Genomic DNA, 22589 nt, shown 5'->3' on the forward strand with positions numbered 1-22589 from the left:
ACAAAGGTTCACATTTTGAGAGACAGTATTAGAATGTAATGTTCCCATTAAACATTTACTATATGGTAAATATTGTATTATATTTCTCTAATATTTTATTTCACTTAGTTCTTATGCCTTGTGAGGAAGGTACTGTTTCTATTTTACAAAGTATGTGACTTATCCAAGGTTACATAGTTAGTACCTAGAGAACTGGGATTTGATCCTTGGTCTATTTGACTTAGAATTACTTTCTGAGTAGACTTTTTAGAACATTGGTAAACTCCAATTTTTTTTTCCATACTAAATAACTTGATTTCCTGTTTTCTCTGAAATGCTCTCTAAAAGAAGCAGCTCTTATTTTTTGAGTCATCTATTGTTGTTATTCCACTAATTACTTATTACAATATTTCAGTTGACTCCATTCAGTTAGTAAGGTGAGAATGTTCTTCATCTTTAGGAGTTTTATTATGTTTATGGTAGTATAAAAACCTACAGATGATGAACACTTTTCATATGTTTGTTGATCAATTGTATTTCTTCTTCTGTGAAGTGTCTGTTCAGTTCCTAGCCCATTTATTGGGTTATTTGGGTTTTTTTGGTATTAAGTTTTTTGAGATCGATCGATCTATCTATCTATCTATCTATCTATCTATCTATCTATCTCCTGGATATTAATGCTCTATCCGAGGTGCCTGTAGTAAAGATTTTCTCCCATTCTGTAGGCTCTCTCTTCACATTATTGTTTCCTTTTCTGTCTAGCAATATGTAATTATATTTGTAATAATAATAACAGCCACCACTGATTTCTCATGTGTCAGGCACTGTCCTACATACTTCTTGACAGTAACTGTTTTAATCTTCCCAACAACCTGGGGAAGTAGGAGTTGTTCTCATTTCCATTTCAGAGGTGAGGAACTGAGGAAGAGTAGGTTATCCACCAAGGTCAGATGGCTAATAGGTAATAGAGGTCATCTGATTCTAGAGCTTATTCTTAAGCCCCTATGTTTTCTCAGACCCATAATGTTTTTACTTTGGTACGTGGATAGGATCAAGCAATTCCAGTATAGAAGGGGTGAGTCCTGTAATGAATTAAAATGTATATTCCCTCTCCTTAGAAATGGTGAGCTCTTCATTATTTGGTTGAGCTAGAACAATGCATAATATATTCTATAATTATTGAACTCAGCCTAAACCCAAAATATCAATAGATGATGAAAATAAAAATGTTTCTATGTGACTATCTGTGTATATTATGTAAGATACATAGCATGATGAGAGAGTAAAATATCTGATTATAAATATTCGAGAGTGTATAATTTAAGATATTTTCATTACAGTATGTCCTTAATTTAGTTCTTGAAGACATGCTTTCATATATCTTTTTCTTTTTTTTACAGAATGATCTTTACTTCATCAAGAAGTCAAACAGTAAAAATTGTGATGAAAAACAGTCCCTCATGACTAAAATAGATGAACTAAATATTTTTATTGACAGATCAGAGAAAGAACTTATTAAAACCAAAACTTTAAAACAGGTACACTAAAATTATGTGCATATATCATTTTAAAAGCCATGTAGAAATTTTTAAAAATATGGAAAATAGTGAAGAAGAAAAAAGTATGATCACTGTACCTAAAAAAAGTGTTGAAGTCATATTTTTTTCTTTCAGTCTTTTAAAGAAAATTGGCTTTTTATTTTATTTTGTATTTAATAAATTTTAATATATTATACAAATTTCCTAAAACACTAACTACTCCTTAAGAAACAACTCTTGATGACTTCCTGAAAATATATTGCATGAGTTACTATAACTCACTTAAGCACCTTCTGCTTTGGGGATATATTTGTTTCCAATGTCTGGCTATTATGCATCATACAATAATGGAAAATGCACATATGTCATTGTACAGTTTTTCAGTTAGTTTCCTGGGATAAATTTTTAACTATATAATTATTATTATCAAAAAATTTTAATTGTAGATGGACACAATATATTTATTTTTGTTTGTGTATTTTTATGTGGTGCTGAGGATGAAACCCAGGGCCTCATGCATTCGAGGCAAGTGCTCTACCACTGAGCCACAACCCCAGCCCCTAACTGTATAATTATGAGAGAGGGAGAGAAGAGGGAGAGGAGAGGGAGAGGGAGAAAAGGAAGGAAGGAAAGAGAAATATCTTTGGTGTCTTAAAACTATTTTTTAAGCTAAATTGCCCTCTAGAGGCTTTAACTAATATTTCCCCAACAGCAGTGTGTAAACATTCTATTTCATTTACCACTACTGAGGCTGGGTATTCTAAGTTACAAAACCATTGCCAATTTGATAGACAAATATGGTATCTCATTGTTTTATTCTACATGTTTAAATTTGAGACATTTAAAATATTTTGTTTAAGGATAAAATGTAAAACATTTATGTTTAAATAAAATGTTTACAACATTTTTCCATTATGTTCCGTATTTTTCTTTTTGGATATCTAATTTATGTTTTTTGTCTACTTTTCCACCAGAGGTTTATATATTTGAATTTTTAATGAAATATTCTTATATGTGAAAATATTATTTTGTTGTGTTTATATTTTCATTACTTACCTTTAAATTTTTATTCAGACATGAAATCTTTTTTAAATATCAAACCTGTGGGATTTTTTTCCTCTTTATAATTTTTATGTTTAGAAGCTTCTTTGTCACCCTAAAAATCAGAAAAATGTTTGCTGTTTCTAGTTGCATTGATCTCATTTCTCATGTTAAGTTTTTCATTCATCTAGAATATATTTTTGTACATGTGAGATCTAGTAAGGATATGGTCTCTCCTCCAACTGTAAAGCCAACTGTAAAGCTACATTTATGAAACAGAAAAATCTTATATTTTGTTTCTATGTTTTATTTTTGAGATTGATCAATTTATTCACTCTTATGTCAGGACTCTACTTATGACTAAATTGTTTTAAAATAGAAATGTATTTTCATATTATATTGTGAGATTTAGTTGAGTATAAAAATGTTCTTCCATAGGATTTTATGTTTTTTCTGGACATTTAAATTTCAATTGTGGGAATAACTTCTTCCTTTTTTTTTCTGTAAAGCCAGAATTTAAAATTGAATGATTTTTTTTTAAAATAATGACTTGGAATAGCCATGCCCACCCCTCCTGCATTATTTATGTATTTATTTATTTATTAAAGAATCATGACTATGGAGCAATTTAAATTTAACCCTAGTTAATGTCTTTAGTCAATGGTCAAATTAGAAAATGGCATATTCTGAAGTTTGACTTTTAGAGCGATAAAAAGGAAGATATTTTGGTTTTGATATACAAATTAATTATTTCAATATTTGAAAATTTTGCTGTTAATAGGATATGATGATAGAGGACAATCTTCTAAAACTTGAAGTTAAACGCACTCGAGAAATGCTTCACAGTAAGGCAGAAGAAGTTCTTTCCCTGGAAAAAAGGAAACAGCAGTTATGTACTGCTATGGACGAGCGAACTGAAGAAATTAAGGTTCATAAAACAATGCTTGCCTCACAAATAAGATACGTTGATCAAGAACGGCAAAGCATAAGGTAATTATCAGTTTTGAAACACTGCTATAGAATTTTGAAAACAAACGTGTGTTAAACCATGATGCAAAGAAAAGACCACCGACTCCAATTTTAAATCAAAGTAAAGTAAGCTTGTAATTCCTACCAGCTGGGACTGTCTCTTCTGAAATCCTTGGATTAGAGAACAGTACTCCAGCTATCTAGGAGTGCAGTTTTATAGCACAAAAAGTTGCAAAAAAAGGGGAGTGTCTTAAAAACTTACAGATAATAGGATTTTGACAAGCATAATAGAAAGGCAGGTAGTAGGTTAATGGTCTAAATGGTTCAGCACCCTGGAAGTAAATTTAGATCCCAACATCAGAATTTATGAGGCACCATTAGGGTTTCAGAGAGCGTTGTTATCTGGTCAGGGAAAGCCAGAAATGGGTGAGTTCAAGGCATGGGCAGGCATTCCAAGCAAGTTTAGAAATTGCAGTAATTTATAGTAAAATAGAAATTAACTTTTCAAGACTTTGTGTTGAGATGGCTCCCAATCTTAAGATGGAAATAGGCTGGGTTCATCAAGTGAAGTGATGCTTGTTCCCTCCATGACCCTGATATTCATCTTTTTTCTTATTCACTTGAAAAGGCCTTAATAGAAGATATAGAGTATGTTATAGCCGTTAAGTCTAGGTACTTTCCTATCTTTCCTTTGGCTTGTTCTTTACTCTTTGGATTCTTGCTTTTAAATTAAGATCATTAAGCCACTTGGGGTTGATTTTTGTGTATGGCTTGTGATAAGGATCCAATAATGAATTTTTCCCTATACAGCTACATTTATTGAAGCAATTTTCCTGCAGGAATTTTTCAGATCTTTTATAAAATTATTCCTGGCCACATGTTATTTTTTACATTGCTGTCAACATTATCTTCTTTTATAGCATTTTATTAATTTTTTTGTTGCTGATATTTACCAATATTTTACAGTTAGTTTCTGTATCTTAAGTATTCAACAAGCTCCCTGAAACTCGAGTTAATTATAAAATTCTTCCTTAGATTCTATACTTATAGCTATTTCATTCATATCATTTTTGTATAATAATTGTTTTGTTTCTTTCTAATTTTTATAAGTTTTGTTTCTTTTCTATACTTGCTAGGACCTTCAGTCCAATGCTGAATAATGGTGATTACACATGCTTTAATCTTGTTCCTGATCTCAAAGGGAAAGTTTTTGTTGTTTTATCCTTAAGCATAAAGCTTACTGTAGGTTATTTATTTATTTATTGCTACAGACTGAACCCAGGGCCTTGTGCATGGTAGGGAAATGCTGTGGCAGTAAGCTATATTCCCAGTGCTGTTTGTTTTGAGATACCCTTTATCATAATTAAGGTAGCTCCCATCTATTTTTATTCTTTGCTTAGAGGTTTTAATTTTTAACATTGGAAATGGCTTTGTCTTTTGTTATTAATTTTTCTGTATTCACTGATATTGATCAGTTTTTCAAAGTTAAATCATCCTTATATTCCTGGAATAAACTCAGTATGTCTGCCACATATTATCTTTTGTATGTACCTAGATTTTGTTTGATAATATTTTAATGCAAGTTTTACATCCATGTTCATGTATACAGATGGCCCACAATTCTCCTTGCTCTATTGCTTTTGTTAGGCATTCCAAGCAAGTTTAGAAATCACAGTAATTTATAGTAAAACAGAAATTAACTTTTCATGACTTTGTGACGAGATGGCTCCCAATCTTAAAATGGAATTAGGCTGGGTTCATTATGCGAAGTTGTTAAGGTTATGTTTATCTTCTTAAAATGACTTATGTGTTTCTTATTCATTTATATTCTGGATAAGTTTGTAAAAGAGTAGAATTACATCTTCTTTGAATTTTCAAAGACCTCATTGGTAAAACCACTGGCGTTATCTGTTGGGGAAGATTTTTGGTCCTTTGTTAAATTTATTTATTGGCCATATGGAATAATGCAGATTTTGTATTTCTCTTTGATTTAGTTTGGGAAACTGTGTTTTTCCCTGGGGAAATATTTTTTTATACTTCATCCAAAGTTTCAATTATTGCCATCAGTAGTCCATAATATCATTTTATTACTTAATAGTTGTAGCATGTATAGATATTCTTGATATTGTTTATTTGTACCTTGTCATTTTTAGGTGGGATAAGTCTTACAAAAAGTTAATCAATTTTATCAGTGTTTGAAAAGAATCAGTTCTTACTGATCTTTTCTATTGTGCGTTCATTACTTCATTAATTTCTGATCTCATCTTTACTATTCTCATTTTTTGTGAGGTTTTAAATGTTCCTTATCTAACTTCTTTAAATAGATGTGTAGTTCATTATTTTTCAATATTAAAGCTAAATTTCCTCTAAGTATGATTTTAGCTGCATCCCATGAAATTTGATACTGCCATGGGTTTCTTTCTTTTCTTTTCTTTCTTTTTTTTTGTCTTTCCTGCCTTTCATTGTCTTAATTGAAGTTTTATTTTAAAGAGACAACTTTGTGAAGGTATAACTGAGCTACAATAAATAGCTCATATTTAAACTGTACAATATAAATATATACCTGAGAAAACATCACCGCACATCATGACCCTCACAAGTTTCTTTGTGCCCCATCATAAATCCTCCCGCCAGTCCCTTCCAATGTGCCTTTCCAAGATAGCTGCTTTTTATACATATTTTAGATTGCGTTATCAGGAGTTTTATATGAAGGGAATCCATTAGTAAATACTCGTTTTCTGCCTTTTGTCATTTGACATAATTATTTTGAGACTCCGTCCATACTGTGTGTAATCACTAATAACATTCCTTTTCATCAGAGATTGGCACACTCTTTTGCAAAGGTTAGATATTAAATGTTACAGTTCTTTGCAAACCATATCATCTTTGTTCCAATAACTCAACTCTACCATTGTGGAGTGAAAGCAGTCACAGAAAATATGTAAATAAATGAGCATAGCTATATTCCAAAAAACTTTATGAACAATGAAATTTTGTTTTCATCTTTCATAAAATTAAGTTCTTTTGGTTTTTTTGCAACTATTTAAAAATGTAAAAGCCATTCTTTGCATGTAGGCTGTACAAAACGGGTGGCAGTCAGAATGGTTTGCCAACTCTGGCTTTTTATTTTCTCAAAAGTAGTGTTTCATGATACTCTAATTTGTTTATATATACACCTGATGAAAAATGGACGTTCATGTTCTTTCCAGTTTTTAGCTGTTACAAACAAAGCTGCTATGAACATATGTATTGTTAGCATAGACATGTGCTTTCTTTTTTTTCCTGGCTAAATACCTGGGAGAGGAATTACTGGCTCACATGATATTCATATCTTCATCTATTTGTATCTATATCCATATGACTTTTCAAGAAATATTAAGAAATTACCATGTATTCAGTCTTTCTCTCTCTCCTTTTATTGATTTAATGAATTTTATTTTTCTTCCTTTTAATTGAAAATTAAAAATTCTAATTATTTTTTGGTCATTTTTAAATTCAAAAGAGAGTTTGTCTTTCCCTTCTTGAAAAGACTTAGCACCTTTTACTTCTACTTTTTTCTCCCTCCTCTTTTATGTATTCTTGAAAACACTGATTAAATTTAGAATACAGTGTTTTTATGAGAGGTCTGATTCTAGGGTAATTCAATTTACATCATAGGGAACCTAATTTTTGTTGTTGGGTTTCTTTAAAAGCTTTGGGACAATCTCTTTATCCTTGCTTTTCATGTCTGGGTGTTTAAATTTTTCTTGCTTGGCTTTTAGAGAACTCTTTCAATTAATTATTTCATTCACATCTTTCTTTGGTTCAGGGGAATATTTTTCTCTATTACTTCAACTTTTTTTCTCATCACCACTTTCTCTGTTTTCCCCAATTTTTTTGCTCATTCTTAGTGGATGCTGACCTTCTAGATCTGTCCTCCAGGTTTCTTAACTTTTCTCTCATTTTCTACTTTATTTACTTTAAAAAATATTCTTATTTTCTCTCTCCCTAGTTCCCTTTCTCTCTGGCTAGCTTCCTCCACATTTCTCCATCTCTCCAACTCACAACTGAATCTTTATTCTTCACTGATATTTATTGAACAGGAGAACTCATTTTCAAGAACTGTTGTTCTTTCTTTGATTCTTTCTTTTCCTAAGAGTTCATTTTGTTTTATAGATATTTTTGGAGCTAATATTTTTTTCATATTTTAGAGAATACTAATTAGAATACTTTGAGAGTTATATTCTATGTATTATCTGTCTCCCAGGATTTGTTTTTCTTTGTTCATTTAATTCATGCTGTTAGCATTTCATGAATGTCTGATGATCCTTGGTTTTCTATCAATATTTTCTAATAAATGCTTAATTAATAATTAGTGGATATTGGGATAGGTAGTTGGTAAGGGTTTTATCTGTAGCTAAGTAGATCTCTTTCTTCAACAGATCTGTCCACCAAATGGGAGCCTGGTTTTAGGCTCTTAGCTAGTTTGTCCCCTAAGGAGCACAAATTGTTACTAGGCAGAATCAGGACTTCCATTGTTACCAACAGTTAGAATGTATTTATTTTGAATGAAGTAGACTTCATTATATTGCTAAGCAGAACTGCCTTTCTTTTTCATTTACTTCCACTGTTGTAAAACTCAGAATTACTTCATGTTCTCTCTTTACTTCTCTCTCTAGCACCAACATATATGCTACTGTGGCAATCTGTCAGTCATCATCAGAGTAGAGACCATCCCTGTCAACATCTCTGTATACCCAGGGTATTGGGGGAAATGACCCAGATGTTCGATGAATGATCCTTTTATTAACTACCTATTGATGGTAGCTCACAAATCAATCTTGCTCTTTTGATTTATTATTCTTAAGTTTGGGTTTTCTTCAGACTTCTTTGGTAGAAAATAGTTTTTGCTGCCTCAGTAATCTTCCATGAGCATCTGTCTATCACTCTTATCATATCTGTTTTCCATTTTCCTATGAATTTGTGAAAATATTTGTGTCTTTCTTGTTTCTAGAGATATTATGGCTTAAAAAAACTTCTTCATCTCAGGAAAGAGAACAGACAAACTTCTGCTCAGTCTGCCATCTTAAGCTTGAAGGCTAGCTTCCGTTTATGATCACCTGAAGGATGGGCAAATATTTTTTTCTGATAAAAAAATAGTGACAATTAAAAATAAGAAAATCTTTAACTAAATATATTTTTCCATCAGTAATTTCTCTTGGGGCAGAAAACTGGTAGGTTGAAGATTTTTTTTCACCATGGTTTTGTGTCTTAACTTTCATGAGATTGCAGGTAAATGACTCACCCTCCATATTGCCATGAGTATATTAGCACTACTAGTATTATTATAAAATAACTTCTAAAAAATAGCTTATAAAATATAAATTTATTGTAATAAAAGGAAAAAGTACCAATTTAAGAATTTGAATCTGAATGTTAGGAGACAATTCTCTGTGAGCTTCTCATATTTCTGCATGCGTTGCAAGGGGAGGTATTTTCTGCCCTGTTCTGGATTATCTTTTCAAAGATGTTTGAATAGCAAACAGCCTCAGAGGAAGAGGTAGTATTTCACTATGGAGGAACAGTTAGGCATACTTGTTTATTTTCTGTTAGAAGATATTTAGGTTGCCTATACTTCCTCAGCGATGACACAAACCTACCTACTGTGTTTTGGTAGCCTTCACCTGAGCATCTCCTTCCCATTGTGGGACAGGGGAATGGGGAGAAGCAAGGGGAACCATTGCAAACAGGAAACTCATACATATTACTTGCTGTACCATGAGTAATAATTTATAAGTCCTTTGTTTATGCCATAGGAATCTCATGTCTTCTGACAGCATCCATGAAATCATGGCATGCTAACTTGTTAGCTTTCAAGTAGATAAACTTTGAATTATTAAATTAAAAAATGAAAACACATTTGACCTGCTTGAGTTCGATAATAACATAAATCCAAATGTCATCAGAAAGAACTCATGACTGTCCTTTATTTTTTTTTCTCTTTATATTAGCGCTGAGTTTCATGAGCGACTAAGTAAAATCAATAAGCTGAAGAATAGATATGAAATTCTTACTGTTGTTATGATGCCTCCTGAGGGAGAAGAGGAGAAAACACAGACCTATTATGTAATTAAGGTAATCTTAATTGATTTACAGATGTGAGAGTAAGAAGTATCCTTTCTTTGTTAACTCACTCACAGTAATCTTCTGGATTTAAATGAACCCAAAAGAGCAAATGTTTTCCATGAAACAATAGCAACTATTTTACTTAGTTAGGGTCATTAGCTAATGCATTAATAACATCCAAAACATTAGTTGCTAGATGGAGATAATGAAGCATTATCAGTTCTATATATATCACCAATCCCTGAGATCCAAGCATGCCCTCTGGATCCCAAAGCCTACTGCTAACTTCCTCTTTTGAGTTCAGGTCATTCTAAGTTGACCATTCTTTAACCATCATTTTTGCTGTCATTTTTATTGTGTCATTTTCCCTCATCTAGTCAAGACTCATAATCTGTTTTACTCTAAGACATATATCATCATTCTGGGTGCCTTAAGCATGCATGTGACAAACTGTTCAATACCTTAAGGCTTTCTTTCACTATGGCCACCTATTATATGCCATACGCTGGACCTTAGCATTTTGTGGGAGCTATACCACCTCTGAATCTTAAACTCCAGTTTACATTTGCAGTCCTGGTAAGCAGTTGTCCAGAGAGGAAGAGGGCTGCTCCCTTTCTCTCTTACTGTACAGGATACAGACAGATCAGGTAAAACTGTTTTTTATCTCTCTCTCTCTCTCTCTCTCTCTCTCTCTTTTGTTTTTAAACCAGGGTGCTTAATCACTGAGCCACATCCCCATCCAGTTTTATATATATATATATAAAAATCTCACTAAGTTGCTTAGGACCTTGCTAAGGCTGGCTTTGAACTTTCAATCCTCCTGCCTCAGCCTCTCAAGCTGCTGGGATTACAGGCATGCACCACTGCACCCAGTGAAACTGCTTTTTCTTTTGTGATGTTTGAGAGTTGTCTGGTTATCTTAACCTAAGAACTCATAAGAGAGAACTCCAGAACTGATCAGGAATTGAATGTAATTTTGTTCCTGTATACCGCTACATTCATCTTTTCCATGTAGAAAATACCCTGGATAGATGTGAATTTCTTTATAAAAAGGTTTGGGAAATTACTCAATACACTTTAAGAAAGGACTAAAATTGTAACTTTGACTCATGGATAGAGGTACTCCCAATTCACACCTTCAGAGAATGGTCCTGTGGATGCTGTCTTCAACTTCTACATATTTCCTTCAGCAACCAAGTTTTCTTCTATAACCTTTCTTCAAGTTTTCCCCTAACACATACATTGAGTGTGGCTTGCCTAACTTGTAACCTTTGGAAATTAACCTATGGGAAATCAGTGCTAATTCTCAAATCTTTGTTATAACATCAGACTTCTGCCTAATAGTAACAAGATACTCCTCCTCCCATATTTTAAAGGGTCTCATATTGTGAGGGGTAATCTCTAATTAGTTAACTGTGGGTAGAAGGTAAATGTTGCAATTCCAGTTATTCTTCTCTAACAACAAGGGCTGCGGTGAGTTACTTACATATACTGGTGTTAAGAATGCCTCTGTCCATATCCTGCTTTTGTCTCTAAGTAAGTGATCTTGAATAAGTTGTATGACCCTTTAAGGCCTGTTTTCTCACTTGCAAAATGAAGATGATAATATTGTTACTTTTGTTGGAAAAAGTATGTGAGAAAATATATGCAAAGCTCTCAGGATAGTGCTTGGCACAAGATGGCACTCAAATATTAGCTATTATTATTGTTATTGCTGTGATGATGCTGATTCATCTACTCAGGAAAACAGGCAAAATATTTTTAGTGAGGGAAAAATTCTGCTTCTATTCACAGTGACAGTGATGGACAAATATCATATAACATGTTAAGTAATTTGAGGCTATCAGTTACCCTCAATTGACTGATACCATACTTCTTTTCCTTCCATCTTCTCTGGGATCCATAGCTTGTCACATAGTTATTTCTGTTTTTAATTGTATAATATGTTTAAAATTTTTACTAACAATTCTTCACATGTCTCACATATATAAAAAATGAGCCTTTATTTCTTTAGAACTGTTACTGTCTGGGGATGCTGGGTTGTTGTCTCTATTCAGCAAAGACTTGAAGAATAGGACACAGGGAGAGCAAGCAAGAAGTAGATTTTTTGCAAAGACTAAAGAGATATAGGGATAGATTTCTATGAAGAGAAGGGGCCCCAGAGCTAGGAATCCAGGGGGAGTTTTGGCTTGTTCTTTTTATGGTCTCTGGAATTTCCTCCTTTTCTGATGTCCTCCCCTGTCCATGTGCTTCACACTATTATTGGTTGGTGCCCCTTCTGTCCATGTGTTTTACTCTTGGATCCCACTTAGGAGCATGAGTACGGAAGTGTCTCTCTGATTGGGTCTTCCACTTTTGTCCACAAGCACTTTCATCAACCAGGAAGTTGACCACATTAGAAGACCCACTCCATGCTCCTTTGTTCTGACTTTGCCTCCAACCTCCTTACTCATGGTCTTGCCCTGGCTGTCAAGCCCTTCTATCTCCCTCATAACTAAATTCAGTCTAACTTTTATCAGGAAAAATTATCCATGGCATGAAAATGGAGACAAACAGTCACTGGGTGCCATGACACCATTACATGGTGACACCAAGTACTTGGCATTTCTTAGCAGGCCCTTCAGGGATTATCTGATTGAAAAGGAGTGAATACCTTTGACTTCATGTTGACTAATTATTTTATCTATCCTTCCATGGGTATAGATATGAACTTGTAGATAACTGAGAGTAACACAAATGATTCTTTTTGCTAACAATGTAAATGAATTTTGGCTAGTGGAAACACAACTGTGCTTTTTTGTTTTATATTTGTATGAGAATAACTTTTAACCTTTGGAAAATAATGTTTTAACAGTTTCACTAGGAAAAACAAATTTGCCAATTAGAACTTAATTTTTATTTTTCAAAATGATTCCATTTTTCAGAGCCACTGTTTTTTTTTTTTTTTTTAATAGATTTAGGGTTAAAATATAGTCAATTCAAGAGCTTTCTCTTTTTCTTATCCTTACAATTCTCCACAAAAGGATCTTTCTTGGTGGAGCATATTCGTATGTTTATAAATTTGGGTAAGAGGAATTTGGTTACAGTGTTAGCAACTGTTCTGTTTTCTGCGTGTTGTAAGCCAGGGGTCAGCAAACCAGGCCCCAGTTAAATGCTGCTTGCTGCCTGTTTTGTAAATTAGTATTATGAGACACAATAATACACTTATTCATTTGTGTGTTGTCTATGGCTGCTCTCCTGCTACAATGGCAGGTAAGTAGTTTCAGCATAGGCGGAATGGCCCAAAACATTAAAATATTTACTATCTGGCCCTTTACTTTAAAATTTTGTTGACCCTCTTGTTAGTTTCTTAGGGCTTCCATAACAAGGCCACAAAGTAAATATTGTGAACAACAATAATTTGTTTCATACTCCTGAGTCTAGAAGTCCAAGAGGAAGGTGTTATCAAGGTTGGTTCATTCTAAGGGCTAGGAGGGAGGATCTGTTCTATGCCTCTCTCCTCTTCTGGTTTACTGGCAATCTTTGGTGTTCCTTTCATCAGGAAAAATTATCCATGGCATGAAAATGGAGACAAACAGTCACTTGTGAAGGTGTACCTTCATCTTCACATGGTGTTCTTCCTATGTCTCCATGCAGTCTTCCCTCTGTTGGTATATGTTCAAGTTTCTCATTTTGTAGGAATATCAGTTATATTGGATTAAGACCAACCCTAATGACCTCATTGTGACTACATCTACAAAGACTCTGTTTACAAATAAGGTCACATGTCTTTTTCCCAGACACAGTTCAACTCAGAGTCCCTGTTTTTGGTCTTATAGTAGTAGCCTCTGGTCTATGGAGCATACATGGTTTTGTTTTTCTTTTATCAATGGTAGCATCTCACAGTATCTGACTTTTAAAAACCAGACTGAAAAATATAATCAATAACCAGTGAAGAACTGGTATCTTTAAAATCTTATCTACAAGTTTCTCTTAGTCTTTATAAGTGTAGTTATGACCATAATCTAGTGAAATTGTCCAACTCTAAGGTACTTGAAAATGCTTTGAAATGTTAGAAAGCTATTAAAAATTCCAAATACCAACTTTTCTAACCCCAAATAAAAATAAACATTATATAATCTTCAATTTAGAAGCAGATGGAGAAACTTTAGAATTTCAAGGTATACATGAAATTAGAGCAGGAATTTGTATAGGATGAACAAATTTAACTCCTTCATTTGAAAAATGAAATCAAGCTCAAAGAAGAAATATGAATTACTGATGTCACTGAACTCACTGGTAGTCAATCCACAGTTAAAATCCATGTTTTGAATCATTCCAGCTCTTCCACTAAACTATTTATATTTCAAGTTAAAATAGATGTCAATTCTAGACACAACTTAAAGGGATTAGATATAACATATATAGCAACTTTTATCTTTCTCTTTTCTGAGCTTTGACACGTAAAAATTGTACATACCTATGGGCTTTTGGGTGATGTTTCCATATATGTGTACATTGTATAACGTTCAAATCAGGGTGAGTGTATCTGTCTCCTCAAGCATTTACCATTTATTTGTGGCTTTTAAAAATTATAATATTTGTTACAAAAATATGTGTAACTCATGTTTTGAAGCATAATGCAACAAATACCAATGAAACTGTTAAGACTTGAAGCATTACTAATAAGACTTTCTTTCTCATTGACTACATCTGGTTTAAATACATATATCTAGGGATTGAATTAAAATATTGATTTTTAATTTTGACTAAAAGTAGAATTTTCAGTGTATATGTTTTTGTGACCCTTTAATCAGAGACGTTCTTTGAACTGTACAGAGTATAGCCCAGTGGCATAGTTACCCTAATAGGAATACACTGTAATATGTCTACTCAAAGGAAATTTTAGTTTTTAGCAAGTTATAAACTTCATGTTTTCTATGTATTTATCAAAATAATCTCTATTTTTTAAATAGTTATTTTAAAATTATGACAAAACAAACAGAGGAGGTTATTTCCCTGGATATACCTGGTTCATCTTTTATTCCTTCAAAAGATTTGAAATGAGAAACTGTTCCTGAAGCTCTTTGAGGCCAAAAACATTCTTCTGATTTAATACTGAGATTCTATTTTTAAAATTTGTTCTAATTAGTTATATATGACAGCAGAATGCATTTCAATTCATTGTACACAATTGCAGCACAACTTTTAATTTCTCTGGTTGTACATGATGTATATATAGTCACACCAACATGTGCAGTCATACATGTATCTAGGGTAGTGATGTCCATCTCTTTCCACCATCTTTCCTGCCCCCATGCCCCCTCCGCTCCCTTCCCCTCACTCCCCTTTGCCCAATCAAAGTTCCTCCATTCTTCTCATGCCCCACTCCCCCATTATAGATCAGCATCCACTTATCAGAGAACATTGGCCTTTGGATTTTTTGGGATTGTCTTACTTTGCTTAGCATGATGCCTCCAATACCATCCATTTACCTACAAATGCCATAATTTTATTCTCTTTTAATGCTGAGTAATATTCCATTGTGTATATATATCTTAGTTTTTTCATCCATTCATCTATTGAAGGGCATCTAGGTTGGTTCCACAGTTTAGCTATTGTGAATTGAGCTGCTATGAACATTGATATGGCTGCGTCACTATAGTATACTGATTTTAAGTCCTTTGGTTATAGACCGAGGAGTGGAATAGCTGGGTCAAATAGTGGTTACATTTCAAGTTTTCTGAAGTGTCTCCATACTGCTTTTCATAGTGGTTGCACCCATGTGCAGTGCTGCTAGAAATATCTGAGTGTACCTTCCTCCCTACTTCCTCTCCAGCACTTATTGTTGCCTCTATTCTTGATAATTGCCATTCTGAATGGAGTGAGATGAAGTCTTCGAGTAGTTTTGATTTTCATTTCTCTAATTACTAGAGAAGTTGAATATTTTTTCATGTATTTGTTGATTGATTGTATATCTTCTGAGAAGGGTCTGTTCAGTTCCTCAGCCTGTTTATTGATTTCGAGTTCTTTATATATCCTGGAAATTAATGCTATAACTGATGTGCATGTAGTAAAGATGTTTTCCTACTCTGTGGGCTCTCTCTTCACATTATTGATTGTTTCCTTTTCTGATAAGAAGATTTTTAGCTTGAATTCATCCAATTTATTGATTTTATTTCTTAAGCTTTAGGAGTCTTGTTAAGGAAGTTCAGGCCTCATCTGATGTGATGAAGATTTGGGCCTACTATTCCTCTATTAAATGCAAGGACTCTGGTCTAATTCCTGGGTCCTTGATCCACTTTGAGTTCAGTTTTGTGCTTGATGAGAGATAGTGGTTTAATTTCATTTTGCTGCATATGGATTTACAGTTTTCTCAGCACCATTTGTTGAAGAGGCTATCTTTTCACCAATGTATGTTTTTGGCGCCTTTGTCTAGTATGAGATAAATGTATTTATGTTGGTTTGTCTCTGTGTCTTCTATTCTTTACCTTTGGTCTATGTGACTATTTTGGTGCTAATACCATGCTGTTTTTGTTACTATAGCTCTATAGTATAGTTTAAGGTCTGATATTGTGATGCCTCCTGCTTCACTATTCTTACTAAGGATTACTTTAGCTATTCTGGGTCTCTTATTTTTCCAAATGAATTTTATGATTGCTTTTTCTATTTCTGTGAGGAATGTTGTTGAGATTTTAATTGAAATTGCATTAAATCTGTATAAAGCTTTTGGTAATATGGCCATTTTGACAATATTAATTCTTCCTATCCAAGAACATGGGTCTTTTCATCTTCTAGAGTCGTCTTTAATGTCTTTCTTTGGTGTTCTGTAGTTTTCATTGGATAGGTCTTTGACCTCTTTTCTTTGATTCCCAAGTATTTTTTTTTTTTAATTTTTTTTTGGAGACTATTGTGAATGGGGTAGTTTTCCTAAATTCTCTTTCTGAATGTTCATCTCTGAGGTAAAGAAATGCATTTGATTTATGGGTATTAATTTATATCCTGCTACTTTGCTGAATTTATTTATTAAGAATACTGAGTTTCTGTTCTCTCTCTAGTGAGTCTTATTTCTGTTTTCAGTAGGATTTACATATGCTTAACTTTTTGTCAGACAGTTTTAGGTAAGCTTTGGTTAATTATTATATTTCCATCATGGTTTTGTATCCTGTATGCCATATTTTAAGGCCTGAGGACTTGGTCTTTTACTCTAAATCAAGTGCAATAAATAAATGCCTGGTCCCATGTGTAGGTACTAAGGTAAACTTATGTTGTTGTTCATTAACTATTTTCTGCTGCAAAGACAAGACTTTTTCTCCCTGATAAATACCTTTACTTAACTAGTTCTCTTCTATACTTTATAGGCTGCTCAAGAAAAAGAAGAACTTCAAAGGGAAGGTGACAGTTTGGATGCTAAGATCAATAAAGCTGAAAAAGAAATCTATGCTCTGGAAAACACCTTGCAAGTACTCAAGAGCTGCAATAACAATTACAAACAATCTTTTAAAAAAGTGACGCCATCTAGTATGTAGGAGTTATTAAAATATGTACAATTAAGTATATATAATTATTTTATTTATAATTTGTCATATATGACAGCAGAATGTATTACAATTCATATTACACATATAGAGCACATTTTTTTTCATATCTCTGGTTGCATACAAAGCAGAGTCACACAATTTATGTCTTTGTACATGTGCATAGGGTAATGATATCCATCTCATTGACCATCTTTCCTACCCCAATGCCCCCTCCCTTCCCTTCCCTCCTCTTTGCCCTATCTACAGTTTGTCTAATCTTCTCATGCTCCCCCTCCCAACCCCACTATGAATCAGCCTCCTTATATTAGAGAAAATATTCTGCATTTGGTTTTCTGGGATTGGCTAACTTCACTTAGCATTATATTCTTCAACTCCATCCATTTACCTGCAAATGTCATGATTTTATTCTCTTTTAACACTAAGTAATATTCCATTGTGTATATATACGACATTTTCTTTACCCATTCATCTACTGCAGGGCATCTAGGTTGGTTCTACAGTTTAGCTATTGTGAATTGTGCCACAATAAACATTGATGTGGCTGTGTCTCTATAGTATATTGTTTTTAAGTTATTTATTTTATTTTAACCAGAAGAATGTTATGAGACATGGCGAACAAAAATATACTATGTTTGATTAAGTAGGAAAAATCAATCACCCTCCCCCCCCTTTTTTGAAATTGGTCTGTTAAGATGTTGTTTTCTTTATTGGTTCTGTTGGTATATGACATGTTACTTCTATGGAGAATTAATCTCAAATCTGAAAAAATTGTATATTGCTGCTGTGTGTTGACCAAACAAGAAATGGCTACTACATGCTCACATTGTCTTTATTCAAGTAGATACAAGGAATTTAACCTTTTATAAGAAGACATCTTAGAAATTTCTTATCTGTAATATTTTGAGACTTCTTCCTCATAGTAAGTTGAAAATTTTAGCTAAAAATTTTCCAAATTTTAGGTGATGAATATGAGCTAAAAATTCAACTAGAAGAACAGAAAAGAGCTGCTGATGAAAAATACAGATATAAGCAAAGACAAATAAGAGAACTTCAAGAAGATATCCAGGTAAATTCTATAGTACCTTTAGTGTCTGAAGTATCTTAATAAAAGTCAACTATCATTATTACTACTTCTATTTTCTTGATCTTGCACAAATAATAGAGTTTTTGTACATCTTTAGGGAAGTAGACAGTAAGATATAAAAGTGAAATATTCAGTAAATCAGTTAAAATTCCAATGTGAAGCATTGACATTTGTTATTTGTTGATGGGTCATAGCTAGCCAATTATGATCTATCCACTGACTAATTCCTTAGTGTTCACATTAAGATTGCTCCTTGACATTTAAAAGATAAAAATAAAATAGCAGTAAGTAGTTACTAAAGTAAATCACTTTGCCTAGCATTCATGAGGCCCTGGGTTTAATACGTGAAAAGAAACAAAAAATAAGTACATGTATGAAGACTCGAATTGGGTGTCAACATACTTTATATATAACAGAGATATGAAAAATTGTGGTATATATGTATAATAAGAATTGTAATGCAAAAAAATAAACAAAAACAAAGTACATGTATAAAGGCATGAATTGGCATGAACAAATTCTATATACAAAGATATGAAAAATTGTACTCTATATGTGTAATAAGAGCTGTAATGCATTCTGCTGTCATGTATTTAAAAAATAGAATCAATAAAACTAAAAAAATTTGATATGGTAAAAAATGAATGTAAATGTCATTTTAGTTCTTCTGGATAATTTACTAATCCACATACTTATCCCAATAAACTCAACTAAATACAGAAAAAAAAAGAAAGAAAGCTGGAACAAATAATATAAATTGTGAACCTTTAAAATTGCCTGATTACAATAGTTATTTATATTATTGATTTTTCCAAGTACCATGAAAATACTTTCCAGTGGAATTACGTAGAAAATTTAACCCAAAAGACCATTATACTTAGGCATCGATAGATTAGATATGTATCATATACAAAAATTAATGAATTAAAATTAATACTTGACAAATGAGAAGCAATGTCAGTTTTTGTTCTAGCCAATAAGTGTGTTACTTATTTTTGCAGAGCATGAAAAACACTTTAGAAGTTATAGAACATTTAGCAAATAATGTTCAGGAAAAATTATCAGAGAAGCAAGCTTATTCATTTCAACTACGTAGAGACATTGAGGATCAGAAGCCAAAATTTGAAAGAGTAACTAAACAGGTATTTATATTTTTTTCAAAATTTACTTATAATAGTTTTTTTTAAGTCTTAAATGGTAAGCCCCAATTCTACTTTATCCTTAAAATTTGTTGTAAAAATCTGTTTATCTAATAATTAATTATTATTTACCAACAGTGTGGAAAACTCACCAAAGAAATTCGTCTTTTGAAAGAAACAAAAGATGAAACTTTAGAAGAACAAGACATTAAACTTCGGGAAGTGAGGGAGTTTCACAAGGTCATTGACGAAATGTTAGTTGATGTCATAGAAGAAAATGCTGAGATCAAACTTATTCTTAAAAAATACTTTGAACAGGTAATAATACAGTACTCTCTAATAAGTAATTTTTTTCTTTGTTCTTTCTGTGGTACTAAGTATTGAACCTCTTTGAACATGCTAAGTATGCTATGCTCCATGAAAATAAAAAATTTTAATATCCATCATACAGCAAAATCTAATTAGAATATTTTTTTTCTAAAATAATCATTAGTAGGACTATTGATTACTGTTAAATATTTTTCCAGAATGGGTTAGAACTACCCACAGCTGGTCCAAAAAGCAGTCGCCAGAGTTCTAGATCTCCTTCACAGACTTCCCTGGTGTCAGTAAGGTAAGTAAAAGGCTAATAAAACATCCTAACTCTCATAGCTGCTACCCTGAGTGCATCTAGCCCCTTCCATGTCACCACAGCTGGTGGATGAGCCAGTGCACTCCAATGCTCTCCTCACCCTCAGCTACCTCATTATGCCAACATTACACAGGCTACATGTAGAAAAAGGCGGTAAAGCAAGAATTCCCTTCTGACTTCTACTGTCACCATTCCTATTACAACACATGGGCTGTGACTGACAATTATTTTAGTAGGATGAAATTTGGGAGTTACAGCTAGCACTGGGATGGACCCCAAGTTGGGGAAATATTTAAGCCATAAAAGGACACATCAAATTTGTGAATAAAACTGCATTAGTGAAATTGTACAAATTAGAATTTATTTGATACTTTGTTCTGATAAAAAGGAAACTATTTTTCCCTTCTGCCATTTATTGTTATTTAGAATTCTATCACTGGGGATGCTTAATCAATTCTCTTGGGCTTTGTTGGCAAAAAAAGAATTATTGTTGATCCCCATTTTAGAATTTCCAATCTCCTATAGTCAGTAGCTACTTATTACTTTCTATTGTCCATGTAGAGATTTCAAGAAAAAGGGAGCTCCTAAAATATGTTTTAAGTATGAAAACTTGGCTTCTAGGGGCTGGGGTTGTGGCTCAGTGGTAGAGCGCTCACCTAGCACGTGTGAGGCACTGGGTTCGATCCTCAACACCACATAAAAATAAAATAAAGATATTGTGTCCACCTAAAACTAAAGAATAAATTTAAAAAATTGGCTTCTATATAAATATATTAAATAGTTACTTGTGTTTCCCTGTACTTTCATAAAATATATTTTAAAAAGCTATCATTTCAGTTGCATAGCTATTTTTCAAATGATCCCAATTTTCTATCAACATGCCTCTCCTTTTCCTCTTGAATTATTATGTAAGCTATAATTTTGATTGCTTTTCTCAGAAGCAAAATCTTGCCCCTGTTTTGTTACCATCTTGAAAGCCTTTAATACTTCTAACTCTAAGAAATTGATTATATTTGTGTGCTAAGTCAGGTTTTCATTGCTGTGACAGAATACCCAAGTAAAACAACTTAAAGAAGGAAAGATTTATGTTTGCTTCTGGTTTCAGAGGTGTAGTTGGTAGTTGGCTGTGGCAAGGCACAGTATCATGGTGATGAAGGTGTGGTGGAACAGAGCTGCTCACCTCACAAAGGCTAGGAAGCAGAGAAAACAAGGGGCTGGGGACTAGATATATTATCCAAGGGTACATATCTACTAAGAACCCAATCTCATTAATTAGTTTCTACTTCCTATACTTTCTGTCACCTCTCAGTAGTCCATTCGGTATGAATCCTTCAATGGATTAATTCACTGATGAGGTCAGAAACCTCATGATCCAATTACTTCCCCAAAGCCTCACCTCTCAAAAATCATTGCATCGGGCACAAAGCCTTTACACATAAGCTTTTGGGGGATATAAATTATAGCAAGTTGAAAACATTTTTCTCACATAGAAACATATTTATCTATTAATTGAATTTATGTTCATCATTTTCTAAATTGTTTTTTGATATCTGTTAATAGTCATACTTTTAAAAAATTTATCAGTGTTTTGGACTAAACTTACAGTATTTTTTTTCAGGTCAGCTATGAAATTTACATTAAATTTATAATTTTTTTTTTAGGTCAGCTTCAAGTTCCACAAGTATTTCTCCTTCTCAGACTTCAATTAAAGTATTAGCGCTCAACTTCCCGGACTCAGCACCAGGATTCAGCACTTCTAGTTCATCTAGTGGCTCTAGTAATGGTAAAAACAAAAGGAGCAGCAAATAAAATTTTACTCTTTTGTACGTATTTTAAATACAAAAACTAAAGTTTCATAATAATAGCAAATCCCATTCTATTTTTTTGGTTATGTAACAGGACTACTGATATAGTATTAGAAATAAAAAATGATCAGACAAAAGTTTTAATCTAGTGGAAAATGTAAAAACTGATAGTTAGTTTGTAAAACAAAAAAGGTAATTTTCTTAGTTTTCCTATTATTTTATTCCTAGAGAAGGAAAATAATAACAGTAGATTCTTAAGGATAAGTTGTCTAAGCATAGAAAAGATTGTAATTTTCACTGTAATTTTGATGTCTGTAGTGTTAAAAGATAGTTTGCTTCATTGTTTCATGGAACCACACATTCTAATGTAACGGAATCTTTCAGGAATAAACATCTAAAGAGTCAGTGCAATCATAATAAGAAAATTCTCATTTACCTTAGACGACTTCAATATTAAGTTTTCTTTATTCAAAGAGACATATTTCCCAGACTTTTAGGGGAAAATAAGTCTGTTAAAGGCTGTTCCTTCCTTTGGTATAATTTGTTACCAAAAGATAACATCGTAACTCCTCTACCCCAAAGAAAACAGCTAGTAAGAGAAATTCAGTTTATCAGTAAAAAATGTATCTTAAATTCCTAAGAATTACTTCACTTTGACCTTGAAAGAAATACAACACATCAAAGATTTTGCTCTCAAGATACAGCCAACCCAGCATAAAGAATAAGAATATATTTTTAAAATTTCTTGAAATAATTAACAATTTGGAGAAAGGTTGAT

General features: G+C 32.8%; 1 protein-coding gene across 1 annotated transcript in view; it reads left to right on the forward strand.

Annotated features, from left to right (window-relative positions):
• Window positions 1–21815, forward strand: part of Ccdc39 (coiled-coil domain 39 molecular ruler complex subunit) — a 60048-nt gene extending 38233 nt beyond the window's left edge. The window contains exons 12-21 of the mRNA XM_027942224.2: window positions 1380–1517; window positions 3340–3548; window positions 9518–9641; window positions 16973–17132; window positions 18112–18218; window positions 19238–19378; window positions 19514–19693; window positions 19903–19983; window positions 21112–21115; window positions 21673–21815. Coding sequence (XP_027798025.1) covers window positions 1380–1517; window positions 3340–3548; window positions 9518–9641; window positions 16973–17132; window positions 18112–18218; window positions 19238–19378; window positions 19514–19693; window positions 19903–19983; window positions 21112–21115; window positions 21673–21815 — 1287 coding nt within the window. The remainder of the gene's footprint in view (window positions 1–1379; window positions 1518–3339; window positions 3549–9517; window positions 9642–16972; window positions 17133–18111; window positions 18219–19237; window positions 19379–19513; window positions 19694–19902; window positions 19984–21111; window positions 21116–21672) is intronic.
• Window positions 21816–22589: the final 774 nt, after the last annotated feature.

Source organism: Marmota flaviventris, chromosome 8, assembly GCF_047511675.1.
Source record: "Marmota flaviventris isolate mMarFla1 chromosome 8, mMarFla1.hap1, whole genome shotgun sequence".
Classification (NCBI taxonomy): domain Eukaryota; kingdom Metazoa; phylum Chordata; class Mammalia; order Rodentia; family Sciuridae; genus Marmota; species Marmota flaviventris.